The sequence below is a fragment of the Anopheles moucheti genome, chromosome 3 (genome assembly GCF_943734755.1).
Source record: "Anopheles moucheti chromosome 3, idAnoMoucSN_F20_07, whole genome shotgun sequence".
In the NCBI taxonomy this organism is placed as follows: Eukaryota; Metazoa; Arthropoda; class Insecta; order Diptera; family Culicidae; genus Anopheles; species Anopheles moucheti.
This window is the reverse complement of record NC_069141.1, coordinates 62,747,717-62,764,152: the sequence shown is the minus strand read 5'-3', so window position 1 is coordinate 62,764,152 and position 16,436 is coordinate 62,747,717. Positions and strand designations below refer to the sequence as shown.

General features: G+C 43.2%; 3 protein-coding genes across 3 annotated transcripts; all 3 read left to right on the top strand.

Moving 5' to 3' along the window:
• The first annotated feature begins 176 nt into the window (after positions 1–176).
• LOC128302900 (uncharacterized) lies at positions 177–4,657 on the top strand. Its single transcript, XM_053039748.1, has 7 exons — positions 177–409; positions 481–874; positions 932–1,078; positions 2,217–2,425; positions 3,706–3,966; positions 4,055–4,445; positions 4,508–4,657. Exons 1-7 carry the CDS (start codon positions 177–179, stop codon positions 4,655–4,657), a joined length of 1,785 nt encoding a protein of 594 aa, XP_052895708.1.
• Positions 4,658–6,241: 1,584 nt separating this feature from the next.
• On the top strand, positions 6,242–6,836 carry LOC128302899 (ninjurin-A-like). Its single transcript, XM_053039747.1, has 3 exons — positions 6,242–6,262; positions 6,331–6,539; positions 6,614–6,836. Exons 1-3 carry the CDS (start codon positions 6,242–6,244, stop codon positions 6,834–6,836), a joined length of 453 nt encoding a protein of 150 aa, XP_052895707.1.
• Positions 6,837–7,133: 297 nt separating this feature from the next.
• LOC128305056 (uncharacterized) lies at positions 7,134–7,610 on the top strand. Its single transcript, XM_053042341.1, has 2 exons — positions 7,134–7,459; positions 7,526–7,610. Exons 1-2 carry the CDS (start codon positions 7,197–7,199, stop codon positions 7,608–7,610), a joined length of 348 nt encoding a protein of 115 aa, XP_052898301.1. The 5' UTR covers positions 7,134–7,196.
• Positions 7,611–16,436: the final 8,826 nt, after the last annotated feature.

The following is a 16,436-nucleotide window of genomic DNA, read 5'->3' as shown; positions in this document are numbered from 1 at the left end:
ATTCATTATAATCTAATCGTCATCACATCCTAGTGAAACTACTCGACACTGATAGTGACTGTTACTTGGTATATAAGCGCTTCTTACTGCCGACTAAGTAGCACACAGAACTTGTGGTTCCATCTGCAGGGACAGCAGTAATTCATCGTTTTCCCTGGTTATCTTCAATGAGCATCATGCTGCAAAAGGCTTTTGTTGTTGTGTCCATTTTTCTGATGGTTGGTGCGGCTGAGGTACCGCGATTAGTACTGGACGATAAGTACGACAGCCGTGTAGTCGGTGGAGAAGATGCGAAGAATGGATCCGCACCGTATCAGGTGTCGCTGCAAGTGTCCGGCTTTGGTCACAGTTGCGGTGGATCACTACTGAACGATCGATGGGTTCTAACGGCTGCTCACTGTCTGGTTGGGTATGTATTTCAAATGTGCTGTATGCAACGAGAGTTCACAAGACACGTACATTAATGAGAGATGTGTATAGGAAGGAACCTGACAACCTGTTGGTGCTTGTCGGTACGAACAGTCTGAAGGAGGGCGGTGAACTACTGAAGGTGGACAAGCTGCTATACCACAGTCGCTACAATCTTCCTCGGTTCTCCAACGACATTGGTCTTGTACGTCTTGAGAAGCCGGTAAAGTTTTCTGATGTCGTGAAGAGCGTCGAATATTCGGAAAAGACAGTTCCCGCCAATGTTACGGTGCGATTGACTGGCTGGGGTGGCACCAGTACCAACGGACCTGAACCTACACTTTTACAGAGCTTGAACGTCGTCACACTGTCGAACGAGGAGTGCAATAAGAAGGGTGGCGATCCAGGTTATACCGATGTTGGACACCTTTGCACCTTGACTAAGGCAGGCGAAGGAGCATGCAATGTAAGTGAACAAATGGTGCGTTTTTTTGTCATGGCTATAGTAATTTATTCTTTACAGGGTGACTCCGGTGGCCCACTGGTGTACGAGGGAAAGCTGGTGGGAGTTGTCAACTTCGGTGTTCCATGTGCACAAGGAGTTCCGGATGGGTTCGCACGAGTATCGTACTACCATGAATGGGTTCGCACAAATATGGCAAACAACTCATAAGTTTCAATGTTACCACGACTCCAGAGAAATAGATGAGCAGATAGTGGAAATAATAAAGTTATCCCTCTCAAATTTAGTTGTTTTTTGGTCTATATTTCTATATTTCCTAAATTGTTTTCGGTTACTGAGCTTCCTCATCAGAGTTTGGGTCGTTTGTCTTTCACACTTGGAAGAGACCACAGAATTTTATTCTGGGAATTTTACTCAAAATTGTATTTGATGATTCTTCAGAAACTAATTATTTCACTTACGTATGGATTCAGCTTTAGGTGGAATTAAAGATTGGTTTAGACAAATCCTCATTTCTAGGAAGAAGCTAGATAAATGCTATTAGATAGATTAGAGTGCTGATGGACGTTTGATGGAAGAATTCAGAGGGCATTTCTTCTGGGTGATCTTTTTATAGCCACAATGGCGATAAGGTTCGTAAAACATTCATCAACCAAACATTCCAAAAGCATAACTTAAATTCATGGACTAACAACGGCTAAGTAACGCACTGTGTCCATACGTTTTGATAACAAATACAGCTGGTATCAGAATATCCTTCCTTATCGAGTCGATTTTATCGATCGTCACAAATCTGGCGCTGTTGCTTCAGTCGCGTCTTACCATCCGTGCAGCGAACACGTTAAGATAATGTCCGAATTGGTGTGTTTTCGCGCTGGTGACCAAACGGAAGCAAAAAAGGATGATCCTACCGGTGACGATGGAGATGATAATGATTTCAGCAGTATAGTGGATTCAGAACATGGTGATAATGCCTACCCGTGCGCGAGAACGAATGCCGGCTATACCAGCTTAATGGTCTACCAAGAGAGTGTAATTTGCCAACTTGAAGTGGTTTGTGTTGTGACGTATAATGAAGTTTTATAACTTATCCATATTTAGAAACAGTATCCTGCTCCGGAGATACACGCTCCAGAAAAAATGCAAATGCAAAGGCAAGATAGTGGTAAGCATCAACATTGTTGCTGAAGAATTAAGTTTGACAAGTGTGTTAACTCCATTTACATTCGATGCATTTTTTAGAAACGGCAGACCAAAAAGAACCAACTAACAAACAGGTAAGGACTCCACAAAATGATGAAGCCTATCGAAATTATGATAGTACACTGCTTCCCTGTGCTTTTAGCTGAATGCCGAGCTGAGCAGCTTTGTGCAGAAAAAGTCATTTGCCCAGAACATGATGGACATTGCACTGCTCTCGGCAAACACCAACCAGCTACGATACGTGATAGATTTGGGAGAGAAACATCCGTACTATATGACCAGCCTGCTGCTTATTGTAGTAAGTTTGGTGATGCAGATCGTCGTTGGACTGTCCATGCTGTATGTGAACAGGTTTGTTTGCGATGGGTCTTTAGATGGAGTCAGTTCTAAAGGCGCTTGTATGTTTATGTGTGCGATGTGCTAGGTACAACATGAAGAATAAGACGGAAATGAAAGCGGCCTCACACATGAACAACCTCTCAGTGGCGGGTGTGTTCTTGGTAACGCTGGTCAACGTGTTTATTTCCACATTTAATGGAGCTGGAGTTGGACCACTGTCGGATGCTGCCACTGTGACAAATAATGTAACTAATTCAACGGCAGAACTGGTAATTCCATAAGAATTAAGCTAGTTGTAGAACACGTTAATGTTCTTGTGGTCTATTTTCTCGAATTATTTGAAATAAAGTTTCGAATTGAATAATTTAACGAAAAACATATGTCTTCATCACAAAAACAAACAAACGTTCTATAAACAGTCGCACGGGAGTTTAACTTTGATCGCCAGATGGATTAAGATGATAATAGAAAGGAATGGAAGCTGATATGTAGCGATAAGAAATCTGGCTACAAATGGGTAACCTCTTTCGTTGACGGTGAATTCGTTGCATCAAGATAAGGGTAAACGAATCCATGCAGGCACGTATTTAATCTTGAAACGAGACCGGTTAGTCGGTACGGTTACGCAAAGTTGCAAATTATCTCTAGTTCGATCCATCGCTAGATACAAATCCAAAGCTACGCAATAAGAATTGTGTATGATAATAAATGGAAATAACGCTAAACATCTATTCAACGTTATCTGCCACTTACTAAACATTAATATGAAGATAGGTTTTGTTTTTAAAATTCCCAAAACATAAAATAAAAAGTCTAATTGAGTGAGGAGATTCCCTAGGGAGAAAAACCCATCAGTTGTTTGATGTATGGAGAGTTATGTTTATGTTTTTTTTATTGGTTCTGAGTCCACAGTGTAGTGTGTGAAATTCTTCTGATAAGGTTTTCTGTGCCGTGCTACTTGAACTACAAATATCTGCTCTACTGCTATCATATTTTATTTCGCTGACTGTGCTTGTAAATTAATCCAAACCGAATAATCTCCTACCGAGCACAAATAATTCACATACACTTGAATTGATTATCAAATCAGCTGAATGGAACGAAGCTATTGTTGTAACCACCTGAAGAATTCGCAATAGTTGATATGATGTTCTATTGACGTGTGTTTTCGTCGTAGTTACTTTTGAAGGAGCATCACAACTACTTGAGGATGATAGAGGATGTTTTTGTATATAAAGGTAGTTCTTCTAGCCAAATAACTCTCAAACAGAAATTGTAGTTTGACATCTTAGGGTTGTAGCCGCGATCAACCTGTGCAACATGCTGCAAAAGGCGGTTATTGTTGTGTCCATTTTCCTGGTGGTTGGCGCGGCTAACGTACCGCGATTAGTGCTGGACGATAAGTACGATAGCCGTGTAGTCGGTGGAGAGCCAGCGAAGAATGGATCCGCACCGTATCAGGTGTCGCTGCAGGTGTCCGGCTGGGGTCACAACTGTGGTGGATCACTACTGAACGATCGATGGGTTCTAACGGCTGCTCACTGCCTACTCGGGTAAGTCTGCTTAACTTCCAAATCTTCATAGCCTTGAATGATCTTCCCAAAATTATGTATTCTAAATCCGAAATAATGATTTGTGTAGGTACGATCCGATCAACATAAAAGTCCTTGCGGGAACGAACAGTCTACAGGAAGGAGGCGAAATGCTTAATTCAGAGAAGTTTTTTCTTCACAATTATGCCTATCCGGAGTTCATCAATGATATAGGACTGATACGCCTGGAGCAACCGGTGCAGTTTACGGAGCTTATACAAAGCATCGAATATTCGGAAAAGGCTGTTCCCGCCAATGTTACGGTGCGATTGACTGGCTGGGGTCGCACCAGTACCACCGGGTCAATACCCACATTGCTGCAAAGTCTCAATGTAATCACGCTGTCGAACGAGGACTGCAAGGCGAAGAGTCTTTACCCGGAGCACGTCGATGTTGGACACCTTTGCACCCTGACTAAAGCTGGCGAAGGAGCGTGTAATGTAAGTGGATCGCTATGCAGAGCTTTGCATAATATAACTATTTTTCACTTACTCCTCTATAGGGAGATTCCGGTGGTCCATTGGTGCACGACGGAAAGCTGGTAGGGGTTGTAAACTTTGGCGTTCCTTGTGCATTCGGATATCCGGACGGGTTCGCACGGATGTCCTACTATCACAACTGGGTTCGCACAACTATGGCTAACAATTCCTAAATGTCTTGTTGCTGCATGGTTTGTTGAAAATATAAATTAGAAGATCATAGAAGTAGTTTCATTTTCTCTAAAACACAAGAAATTTTTGCGAACAATAATGTATTATTTTGTCAGTTTGCAGTGCCTTTTCCTTCAGGTGTGGTTTCGTATTTTGAATTCACCAAACATGTATTACGCATTGCATACTTATTGGCGCTTTGCTTTATACACCACATTTTTATTTAATATCCACATCGGTGTTGTAGATGGGCTGTTAAATTTTAAGCTGATAATAAATACTTTAATAATAATTAATGATTATTAATAATAATTTTAAATTTAAAATATAGCAATAGAATAGCATTTCAAACAAAAAAAATTAGAATATCAGATATCGCAAAACGAGCTGTATGGAATAACGTATTCGATTATCATATTTATATAAATAAGAATTGAATCCGGGGAAAGAACTCACGAAACAAATTAGGTAACAGGTACAGTGGATTATCAGACTATTAGAATTAATTTCATTGGATCATTTACATTGGAATCTATTTTTACTGCACTAATGAACCAAAGCTGCCGATAGACAATAGGAATCAATGCAATAACGTATTTATAGTATATCATAAATAGATTATTGTATTTAATCATCAATAAAGATAGCAGAAAACCAAAGAAGATATGAGTGGATTCAGAGGCGTTGTTTAAAGCGTTCGACGTACACGTCACAGTCGTGGAATAGCAGCTGATTGCTGGACCGACGCCATTGATAAGCTTAGTATCTCGATTTGCGTTGATTCCGCTCCTGTTGCACGTTACGCTTGGCAAGGCGAGGAAAGATAGCAAAAAAATATAATCTTTTGTCACAGTACCGTGGCTAATCTACAAAATGTAACTGCTATCGATTGTGTAACTTATCGCAATGTGCACGAACTGAAATATATCCCATATTTATGATGTGTAAGGTGTAGTTTGTGGTTCAGTACCGTTTAAGGGTGTCTTGGGTGAGGCTGAACGTATTTCAATAGTGAAACGCGTACCGTGAAGATGTCCGAGCTTATAGGTCTGCAATCACTCCCTCAAGATAATACAAGACCTCACATCGGATTCGTGTACACTAGGGAGGAGGATGACGATTTCCAAAGTGTAGAGGAGCGAATAGAGCTTCCCAATAAATATTCTTCAATCATAAAAGAAGCGAGAAATATCAGTGATAGTCTGCAATCAAGTGCCCTAAAGAATAAGACAAGACCTCATATAGGATTCGTGTATACCAGGGAGGAAGATGACGGTTTCCCAAGAGTAGTAGAGCCAATAGAACATCCTAATACGTATCCTTCAGTCAAAAATGAAGCGGGATACACCAGTGTACAATTTCACGAAGAAAATGTAATGCAATGAAATATTAGAGGAAGCGTTCAACTCTGTGCTGATAGTGTTGATTCTTCTTCCAGCAACCGTACCATGGTCCAACACACAAAGCACATGAATGGCAGAGACAAAACAGCTGTAAGTATTCATATTGGCGTATTGATGTGGTTTGTATGGAGAAAACCCCCTCATTGGATTGTTTTCCTGCATAATTTAGCATCCAGTCAAGCTATGGATCACATCAACAACCAAGTAAGAGCTTGTTGCGCGGACATGTGATAGGATATTATGTGTAACAGTGCTAATCTATTTTCACTTAGTATAATGCCGAGCTGAGCAGCTTTGTGCAGAAAAAGTCATTTGCCCAGAACATGATGGACATTGCACTGCTCTCGGCGAACACCAACCAGCTACGATACGTGATAGATTTGGGAGAGAAACATCCGTACTATATGACCAGCCTGCTGCTTATTGTAGTAAGTTTGGTAATGCAGATCGTCGTTGGACTGTCCATGCTATATGTGAACAGGTTTGTTTGCGATGGGTCTTTAGATGGAGTCAGTTCTAAAGGCGCTTGTATGTTTTTTATGTGCGATGTGCTAGGTACAACATGAAGAATAAGACGGAAATGAAAGCGGCCTCACACATGAACAACCTCTCAGTGGCGGGTGTGTTCTTGGTAACGCTGGTCAACGTGTTTATTTCCACCTTCAACGGTGCTGCGACTGGTGCTGCCGTGGGTGTAGTACCATCGGAAATGGCCACTATTATGAATACTGACAACCTGCCACAAAGTATTCCAACACTGGCAGCAAATGCTACCTAAAAGAGTTAATTAAAGCCAGGGCGATAAACATTTCCCCCGGACATCTACATCTTCCCTTCCGTGCGGGGTTACTCCACTGGTCCAAAGTCCTCATCTGGCAAGGAGATTGATTGTATGCTAAGTAGTCAATAAGGAAACGTTTTCACATTGCGCTAAAAGTATGTGGTTGCTATGCAACTCTTTGGAAATCATCACCATGCATGTTACAACTAATCTTAGTAATCCTTATTCTGATACATTCCTTCCCAATAGTGTAAAATTCAATACAGGAATAAAACGCTGCATACCATTCGATCCAAAATTATAAGTATTTTGTTTACAGCAGTTTTTGTTATTGAACAGACCAAAAACAATAGAAACATGAACTGCTCTTGTGCAGCCGAACGCTGTCCGCATCTGCTGTACCTTAGGACGCTGCTTGAAACCAGCCAGAAGGAACAGATCCCGTACGCGAGCCGACAGACTTCAACATCCGAAAATGTTGGTGTCTGGCAGCGGTGGAGACCGCTCGTGATGCGTACGATCAGGCTGTCCGGATGTGTGCTCGAGACGGTGATGCTGCTTTGGGTGACCATCACGCGCTTCTGCCTTCAGTTGTGGCTTCAGCTGCTAGATGCAAATCGGTAAGTTAGGTCCACCAACACACCAAAACCCTTCCAGCGTGCTTTAACCACAGTTCCTTGAAACAGTTCCGCTCTGGTGTTGTTCCTGTTCTTCACCGTTTCGCTGATCTGTTCGATACTGGGTGGCGTGCACGGCGCAGTGTCAAGGTAAGCATAAAGAACCCGCAAGCGTCAGCAGCGGATGGAGGGCACCGTGAGCAAGAATGTGCCGAAATTACGACCGACCGATGACCCTCGTCCGGGTGAAGATAGCCTAACCGGTGCGGAAGTGAAGGTTTCGTCGCCGAAGAATACGTCGTTTGGATTTAAATGGCCAGATTGAAGCCACTTAATTGGTGCACGGTGCCGTATGCGGATGGTTTACAATGGGATGGGATGGAACAATGTGCGTGATCAACTACCGATGCTTCTCATTTCCATCGTGTGACGCTCGACGGCAAACTGTCACAAGTAACTCCGCGGATTGTAATTCATCGGAATGTATCGTGCAACGTTCATCTGTTGTGCTCAATTTTCCACCCGGACGGTACGAACCAGGTGGTGCTAGTATTCCCATGAAAAATCATTTACTTATGCTGTTCGTTCAATTAAATTGCAATCAATTGAAAACAAAAAAATACTCCCGAGAAATAAATCGACAACGTGTTGAAATTGAAATAAAAACAAGCTCTTATTTCGTTTCAACATCAAAAACAGCTACTAGTGGCGTCAGGGACGTGATAATTAATATTTTCCGGCCCACGTCATGTCCACCGCCGCGCGGGGTGGTCGGTAATAAGCGGAACCCTAATTTCAAGTCACCGGGTGTTCTTGACTAGAATCTTCCGGGCCGGCGGAGTTAAACTTGTTTCGCTTCAAGGTTTCATTTCGTTGCCTTTCTCTGTTGGGAAGAGAATCTTTTTGAAGGTTTGCGCTCTCAGATAACTCAACAACTTACATAACTATTGTAACCAGTCGGAACGAAATGCCTTTTCAAGAGTCGCTATCGCTGTTCACAACATGCAATTCCATTATCTTTGGCCGAAATTCGCGGAAACAGAATCAGTTGATAAACATGAAAGTTTTACTGAACGTTCAGGAATAATCTAATGTACGTCTTATCTAATATTGTAAGTCGAGTGAGTTTTTCCAGAGAGTTTAATCTAAGTGCTAATCGGCTGAAAAAGCGATTGTGTATCGGGTTTACCTGATCTGAGCGGTAAGCTAACCCTATAAACTTACATCGAGTTTGTTAAATTCGAGTCAATGTTTACGGGGGTAATGGTTACTTTTGGAGGCAGCAATAAGCAACTTTAAAGTGCATTATGGAGTGAATAGATAAAACAGCAACCACAGCAATCTATGAAACTTCTAAAACATTGTCATAGCGAAGCTGTTCTAAAACAATAAAACAATTTAAGAAATATGTTATTATAACTGCAAATGAAAATTATATCCGATAAAGTTGCTGACGTGGACCGAAAGCACAGTACTGTTTATCACATCATTTCAACATGAAGGTCCATTTCTCCGCCAAAAACTACATAAAAATGTAGTACCCATGGAAATCCCATTACTAGGTGGATTTAACAACCTACATTCCGAGCTCCAACTACGTCAGCGACTTTATCGGATATTTTCTTCAGTAGCACTTATCGCAACATTGTACCAGATATATCTGGTGCAATATAATAAGTAGACTTATCTCTGCTAGAGCCCCGTCCTACCTTCAATCGAACGGCTAGATTGTCATTAAAGGGCTTTAAAGTTCAGCTCCAAACGGTTCGATTCGGTTGGTCGGGGATGAGTAAAGCGTTTCCGAGTGGAAAGATGGTAAGCTACAGATTAGAAATTTTCTCACCGTACCTAGACCAGGACTTGATGATTCGCGTTAAATTGCATCCACACGGGGGTAGATAGAATGATTTCTTGGCTTAAAATTATTAACTTTTTTTCTCTCCTGCAATCGTGTTATTATTAGTCCCCTGTGGCAAACTTGCTGGCGCCTCGCATTGAGCGAAGGTTCTAGCTTAACGTTCTGACGATGGTTGACCGTCGGCGGATCATGCCTATCATCGTCCGCAAGTCGAGAAGTGCCTGAGAATGACCTCGAACCGACGTCCACGGTAGTTTTGCTTTGCCCAATCCGCTCCGATTCCCCCGAACTGCGCACACATCTTAAAATCATCTCGGCCGCTAATTGATTCATCAACGAGCTGATAAACCTCGAGTGTTTTCAGCAAAGCAAGAAACCAATTTCTTCACGCAAGCCACCACCGAAAGGGAGGAAAGATTTATTTGAAACGTTGCGCCACCGTTCGCGTTGGGGTCAGTCAGAGCAGCCGGTGCGGTCGCATATTGGGTGATGGATGTGATATCGATTTGTCAACGTACGGTCGAAAGCGGTCACCGGCAGCAGTGACAGCCGTAGGTCACACCTTCACGCCAGGCGGCTAGTCGGTCGGTGCGTGCTTTTCAATGTCAGCATTGAAACCAGCGCGAGAAGAAAAGTGGTATCGAACGACGTGAAAACAACGAGTGGGTGTTTTGTAATGTGCGGTGCGCGATGGTTGGAAAATTTATACACTGCTACACATGGAGAGGAAAAACGGTGATGCCATCGGGTCGGAAGGATGACTTTGAGTCGCCCCGACCCGTACCGTACCTGTGCTGTTCGAAAGGGATGCAATCGTGAGAAGATCGGCCCGATCGTCAGGAAGTAAAAGCGCGGTGGGAGCAAATTGCACAAAAAAGGATGCAGATGGAAAGGAACGTGCCGCCGTGCAGAGGATACTGATCGGGGTGGGGGAGGTGAAATGATTGATAAACATAGAAAAAAAGTGATTGTGACGATGGCAATGAAGTTTTTTCCATGTGCCACTCCTCTGGAGGTCTGTATCGTCCGCCCACTCGCCAACGTGAGCGTGGAAATGTAGATCACCACTGTATGTTTTGTCTATCCTTTTATTCGGCGCCGTGTCGGCGCGCTGATGACACCCTGCCCGGGGCTAGTTAGCTATTATCATAAATTATAATGCAGTTTCGTCAGAAGAAAATGCTGTTAGCTAATCTGTGTCTTCAGCATTGGTTGCATCTGTGTCACATGTGAAGGAACTTTGCTCTAAGAAGCTGTTCGTGCGTCGTTCATACTGGGCGTGAACTGGGCGTTTCACATTGACTAAAGTTGGAAAACTCAAACTGTTGTGGAGTGTAGATTCACAACGATTCTATATTATTTTACCAAATTGGGAGAAATTCTTTAAAAACGAAATCTTTTGAGGTCCTTGGACCCTTATTAGCTTCTCTTTACGGCAGCAACAAATTCAACTTTGTGTTTGGAAAATATACTAGATGTCGCTACTTATACTTATCTCACGACACTTAATCTATATTCTGGTTAGAATCGATCCATAGCTTGTGATATGTTGGGAAAATTGCACTCTGTTTTGCGAATTGTCCATTTTCTGTTCTATTTGTTTCCTTCCTTTTTGTCTTTCCGGTTTAGTTGTACTCGTTTGTTCCTGCAGTTTTCTTAGTTTCTTCTTTTCGTTGAAGGGTTTAGTTTAGGACCACTTTAGTTTTAACTTTTATTTTTTTTATTTTTTTATTTTTTTTTGTTTTAATATTTTAATAGCTCGCGAGACAAACAATTGATAAAATAACTATTATAAATAATAATAATAATAATAATAATAATAATAATAATAATAATAATAATAATAATAATAATAACTATAAAAGCAGCATTACTTGATATCTTTCATTTGTTAAGATAAGAGGCAGATGTTGTCATGAATCACAATTTTAACATGCTGGCAAAGTTCAAATTTACCTCAAATATTTCTTTACGACAGACCATTTTTATCAGTATACATTACATACAACTCACATTGGTTGTGGGACATTTCCTTCCCAGGTGTGTTTGATTGTGAAAATATGAAGCATTTAAAATTATTGTAAAATGTTTAATGAATAATGCGCCCATCTCGTCATTTCTTTACGATCAATTTGTTTGCCTTACACACGTTTTAATTCGCTCATCAGTTGTTGAACGCTTGTTGTTGCATTCCTAAACATAAGCATTCCTGGCGCTACAAAGCCCCCTCCGCTTCGTGGCAAACCCCACAGTCCCATTCATCGTTTCATCCAAGCGTCATTTCCGCCCTTCATTTTCCCAACAGTAGCACTACGAATGAATCCCACCAACGGCCACCGATTAGCACTCGCGTGCTGCGGACGCCCACCCTCATCATCTACACCCGCGTGAGGTTTTCTTGGCACGAAGCCACCGCCTAGCGTACCAGTTGTATGCCGGCGATGGGCGAGTGAGGATCGTGCTTCAAAATTTTCCCGCAAACACAGAAACACCGTCCCAGCGCGCAATCCGTACGAAACCGCAGGCAGGCACTTGCTAGAAGAACGAAAGACTTGTGCGCCAGCAGCGACGACGAACCTTGGCTGGGTCGCGGCTCATGCAGTTTGGTGGAAATTTCGCTGCCATTGCTAGCCCAGTTTCGGACGGTACAGTGGACCCAGTGAAGGTATTGTGCAACAGCAGTAGCTGACCAGCGAAACGCGAACCCATCGTCGATTGGTGGGTGTGCAGTGAAATAAAACGCGAGCGGGTGTGAATAAATTACGTCCAGCTGGGAGTCCATCTGGTGTGTCGTGCACGGTCCGGCATCATTCGGCGTATCGCTATGGTGAAGGACGTCAATGGAAAGTGAAAACAAGATTCCTTACGAGCGGTAGCGAGAGTGCATTTGTTTGGCGATTGATTTATTGATTCGAATCTGGCAGGAAAAAGCAATGGCAAACGCTTAATGGAACTAGAGATAATGTGTAGAATCGTATGACAGCAAACTGATCCCATCTCATTGTCTAAAGTGTGAATTTGTGTGCCGAGTTGTGAGTAATCAAAACAAAATTCCAATCCTGAAATAAATTCTTCCCCGAAAAGCATCACCACTACTCCGCGCGTTAGCGATCGTTTAGTTAAACAAAGAACAGCAGTGAGTCTTTGCAGTGAGGCGGGAAAAACACACACACGCGCGCGCCATTCCAAACACGTGGCAAAAAAACGGTGAAAAATGTTCTAGCGGTGAAGTGGTGAAGCGATCAAGCAATCAGAACCCGGGGGCCAAGAATATTCGTCACGCTTTCGGGGCGCAACTACCGTATTCTTTATTCTAAACCCGGCGGCAAAGTTTTACGCCCCGCGGGCCTCGTGTGCGGTTCGGTGAGGTGCGATGCCGTTGCTGATGAGCGTTTCCCACCCGACGACCGCTCGGCGACAGTTGCTGATGACGATTTAAAAGACAATAATTTCCATCCCGGCTCAACCGCGAAAACACACACACCCCTGCTCCGGGAGGCAATTTGTAGAACGGTTTTGGCGTGCCTTGGATTGATGCAGTGCCTTGGACCTTACGGGAAAGTGGGATTTTTTTTTGTTTTCGGTGCGCGTGTGTAGTAATAGTGGTGGGGAGTAAAGATTGCAGCTTGAATTTACGGATTGACGGTGCGCAACGGTTCGGAAAAAATCGAAGTAACAAAATGGCTCAATCCAGCAGGTAAGCATCAATCGGGGCGGGTCAGCTTACGCTCTCTGCTAATGAGTGTCCTATAACGTCCTCCTATTAGGGGATTGACATATTTGACGAATTGATATATGTTTGATCTAAAATTAATTTTTGAGCGAGTTTGTACTAAACTTCGAAAAGAGTTGCAGATTTAGAATTTTTTGTTTTCGATTTTAATACTTTAAAATTGCGGGGCTTTAAGAATATTTTTTTAAAAGAGCAATAGATCATTGCAGCCAATAGGTGTTTGCTATGCTCGGCACAATGTTGTCTAAAAGTAAATGCTTTTTCTATTCTAACCAAGAAACGCACCAGAACAGAACGTCGCGAATACAGTTTTAATTGCCCCGTTGGCGTAAACAGAAATGTAATAGCACCTGTTGTCGTCGCCACCGTACTAGGGTGGATCATTATCCATCCGATGTCTCGCATTTGGTACGCGCGTTAGAACCCAAACATTCGAATTATGCTGCTAACAGTACTTTACCGTCGAGCTTTAGCGCTGCAGCAGCCCGCGCGAGAGTCAAAAACGTGCGCCATAATCCGTCAGAACAGCTGTTCGGTGGGGTACGGAAGTACGCGGGCAGAGGAGTCAAGATATTCCCGGTTAACCAACCCGGTAGTAGGTTTGATTTTCGTTAGTACCAATTAATTGGTAAAGTACCTGCGGCCGATCGACTGTTGTGGATGGGCAGAACGAATCTTCCCTCCCGTTGCACCGTGGGTGAATGTGCGAGATGTTTTTCGGTAATGCAACAAACCGCTCAACCATTTAAGTTAGAACGAAGATCTCAAGGCTGAGGTTATGGTGTACGTGTCTGCTTCCGTTCTGTTTGCAACATTTGGTTTGCTGCTCAAAATTAAGAAAAAAAACATTGATGAGTTATACAATTACAACCAATCTAGATACCGCTACAGCTTAAACTATTTAGAACAATAACCTTGTCCAGGTTCGGAATCCAGTGCATGCTATGTTTGAGATATGAAAAATCACACTCAGAGGAAAATAATTATAATTAACGCAATTAATAATTCAGATTAAATTTCAGATTTATTGCTAGAAATAATGAAATTTGTTGATATTTTCATAAGAACGGCAAGAGTTTTATAGAACTTGAAATTGGTAAAAAAAAGTGTTGTAATTAGCTTAAAATAATTCTGAATTATATATTTCAATTAAACATATTGACAGTAACATCTTGCTAATTTGATGCCAAAAACAAACAAGGCTGATTGAAATTTCCCTCATTGGCCGTTGGCCTTTAGAGGTTCGTTTCACTGCCATCAAACCAAGTCTCTTCCCTTTCCCAACCTTCTACACATTTAACGCCAAACAGATGGTTTTGCTTGCCAACCCACCCCCCACCCTCCCACTCAACAACCAAAAGAATGCGCCAGCGCAGTCTCCAATCGAAACCGCAGAGCGGTTGCAACGGAAATGAATTGAAGCAGGCGGTAATTGAAAAACCAGCAACATAAAGAACTTGCGCTTCTGCCGCCAACGGGAAGCAGCTTTTGATGTTCGTTGTTTTTTTATGTGCGAAAGTTCCTGCTAGCTATATTAAGCTCGATTAAGACGCTGGACGTGAGCGGGAATTAGATTAAACCGCTTCAAAGCGACCTGGGGATGACTAATAAGCTTAATAAGGGTACGTACTGGGAGGTCCTCGAACAGCGTGCGGAAGTGGTAAATGGGATGCGAAGAATCAATCTTGACACTTCCGACCAAAGCGATGCCTATTCTAGCACGAAGGCAATTAAGAAGTTGAGTGATTATCAGCAGACTATAATATGGCCATTTTGGAAGTAAGGAATAATATTGTAGTATTTGAAAATTGTTACACAATTTTACTAAATTCTTCATCATTTATTCGCATCTGTTGTGTGACTCGGAGCAAAACTACTACGGAAAAACAAAAATGAATAGAACAGCGCATATCCGGCTTCACATGCAAATGTTGAATATTTATCCGATACGCGCAGGTTCGCGAGCCACCACCGAGATGGATATCTTTTTCGTGCGAAAAATTATCTCACGACCGCCTTTAACTCGCCGGTCGGTTTTGCTTCGCCACCAACACCCATCAATCAACACCTTTAGCCAAGCTAAATTGTAACTGGAACAATTTTCTAACGATTTTGCATCATTCTAAGCTCTGGTGTGGCAAACTTTCAAAATTCCTAGGGGCGTGTTTTAACTCGATGCGATACGGAAGTGTTTGCTGATAACGACAGGGAGTGACCTAAATGCCGTGGCAGATACAAACCTATCTTTGAAAATGTTTTCGATAGCTTTAACTCTTCCACACCACAGAGCCACGAGGATGGACATTCGTTTTGCTAGCTGGATTTAGATAAAAGCTTTAAAAGAACGGTACGATACGATACGCTGTTTGGCGCAACGCAGGCAAAGCAGCGAGCAAAACGCTCCGTTGACGGCGCCATGTTCTTGGACGTTGTGCGGCATGCCGGAACTGTTCTGTGTCGTAATTTGTTCTGTTTTACGATTACGGATGCGGTGGTGTAACGAAACGGTATGTCGTCGCCGTGCCGAACACTTCCGAACAACCATCCGCACCGACCGTACGTGAATTATGGCTTTTTTTCTGTTGTTGCGCGAAACGGCACCCAGTGCCGGCGGAAGCAGGTCAAACCGCCTAACCGCGCCCGATTGGAAAATTGTCATGAAAAGTGGGTAATCGAGGTGGGTGCAAACGTGCCGGCACTCGCACCCGCAACCATCAATTTGCGCAAATGGTGGATGATCGAGGTGGTAGCATGGGGCATTTTCCACCGAACGGTTATGGCATTCGGCTGCAGCGATCCTTTAGGGCGGCATCCCTGTTTGCCGCTTAATAGCCGCTGTTGTTGCAGTTGTGCCGAGTGCCTATAGGGTTTTGGGACGTGCCATGCCGAAGTTCTATGATTGATAGCACATTTCGTGGTAGTCGATCGAATTCGGTGAGAGCAGAACGATCGAGCGCGCCGTGCAAAAGCATGCCCCAACTTCACTGTGGCTGTGGATATCGTCGGGATATCAATCAACTGCAGCATCCGTGTTTTTTTTTCATCCCATTTCCCAATGAATAATTACCCTTGCCTGTGCCATTTCGCATTGCTCCAATTGCGGACGGGTGGCAGATTGCGAGCAACGTGCGGACAAAATGGCAAAACAGCGGTTGGCGGTGGATCCGGGAGATCATAAAAATCTTGGATAATATCCGCCCAATAAACCCGAGCCACATAATCCATCCGGACGGTTCGGGCCGTTGGGTCATAGTTGGAACGAGCCCAAAGGTTCAGATGTGCATGCTAACGGAGAGCGCAATGGATTAGTGCAATTCAGCAGGTACCAGCGGGCGAGGGTTGGTCCACGAATCGGGCACCGCAGCAGGAAGGGTTGACCGATGCGCTCG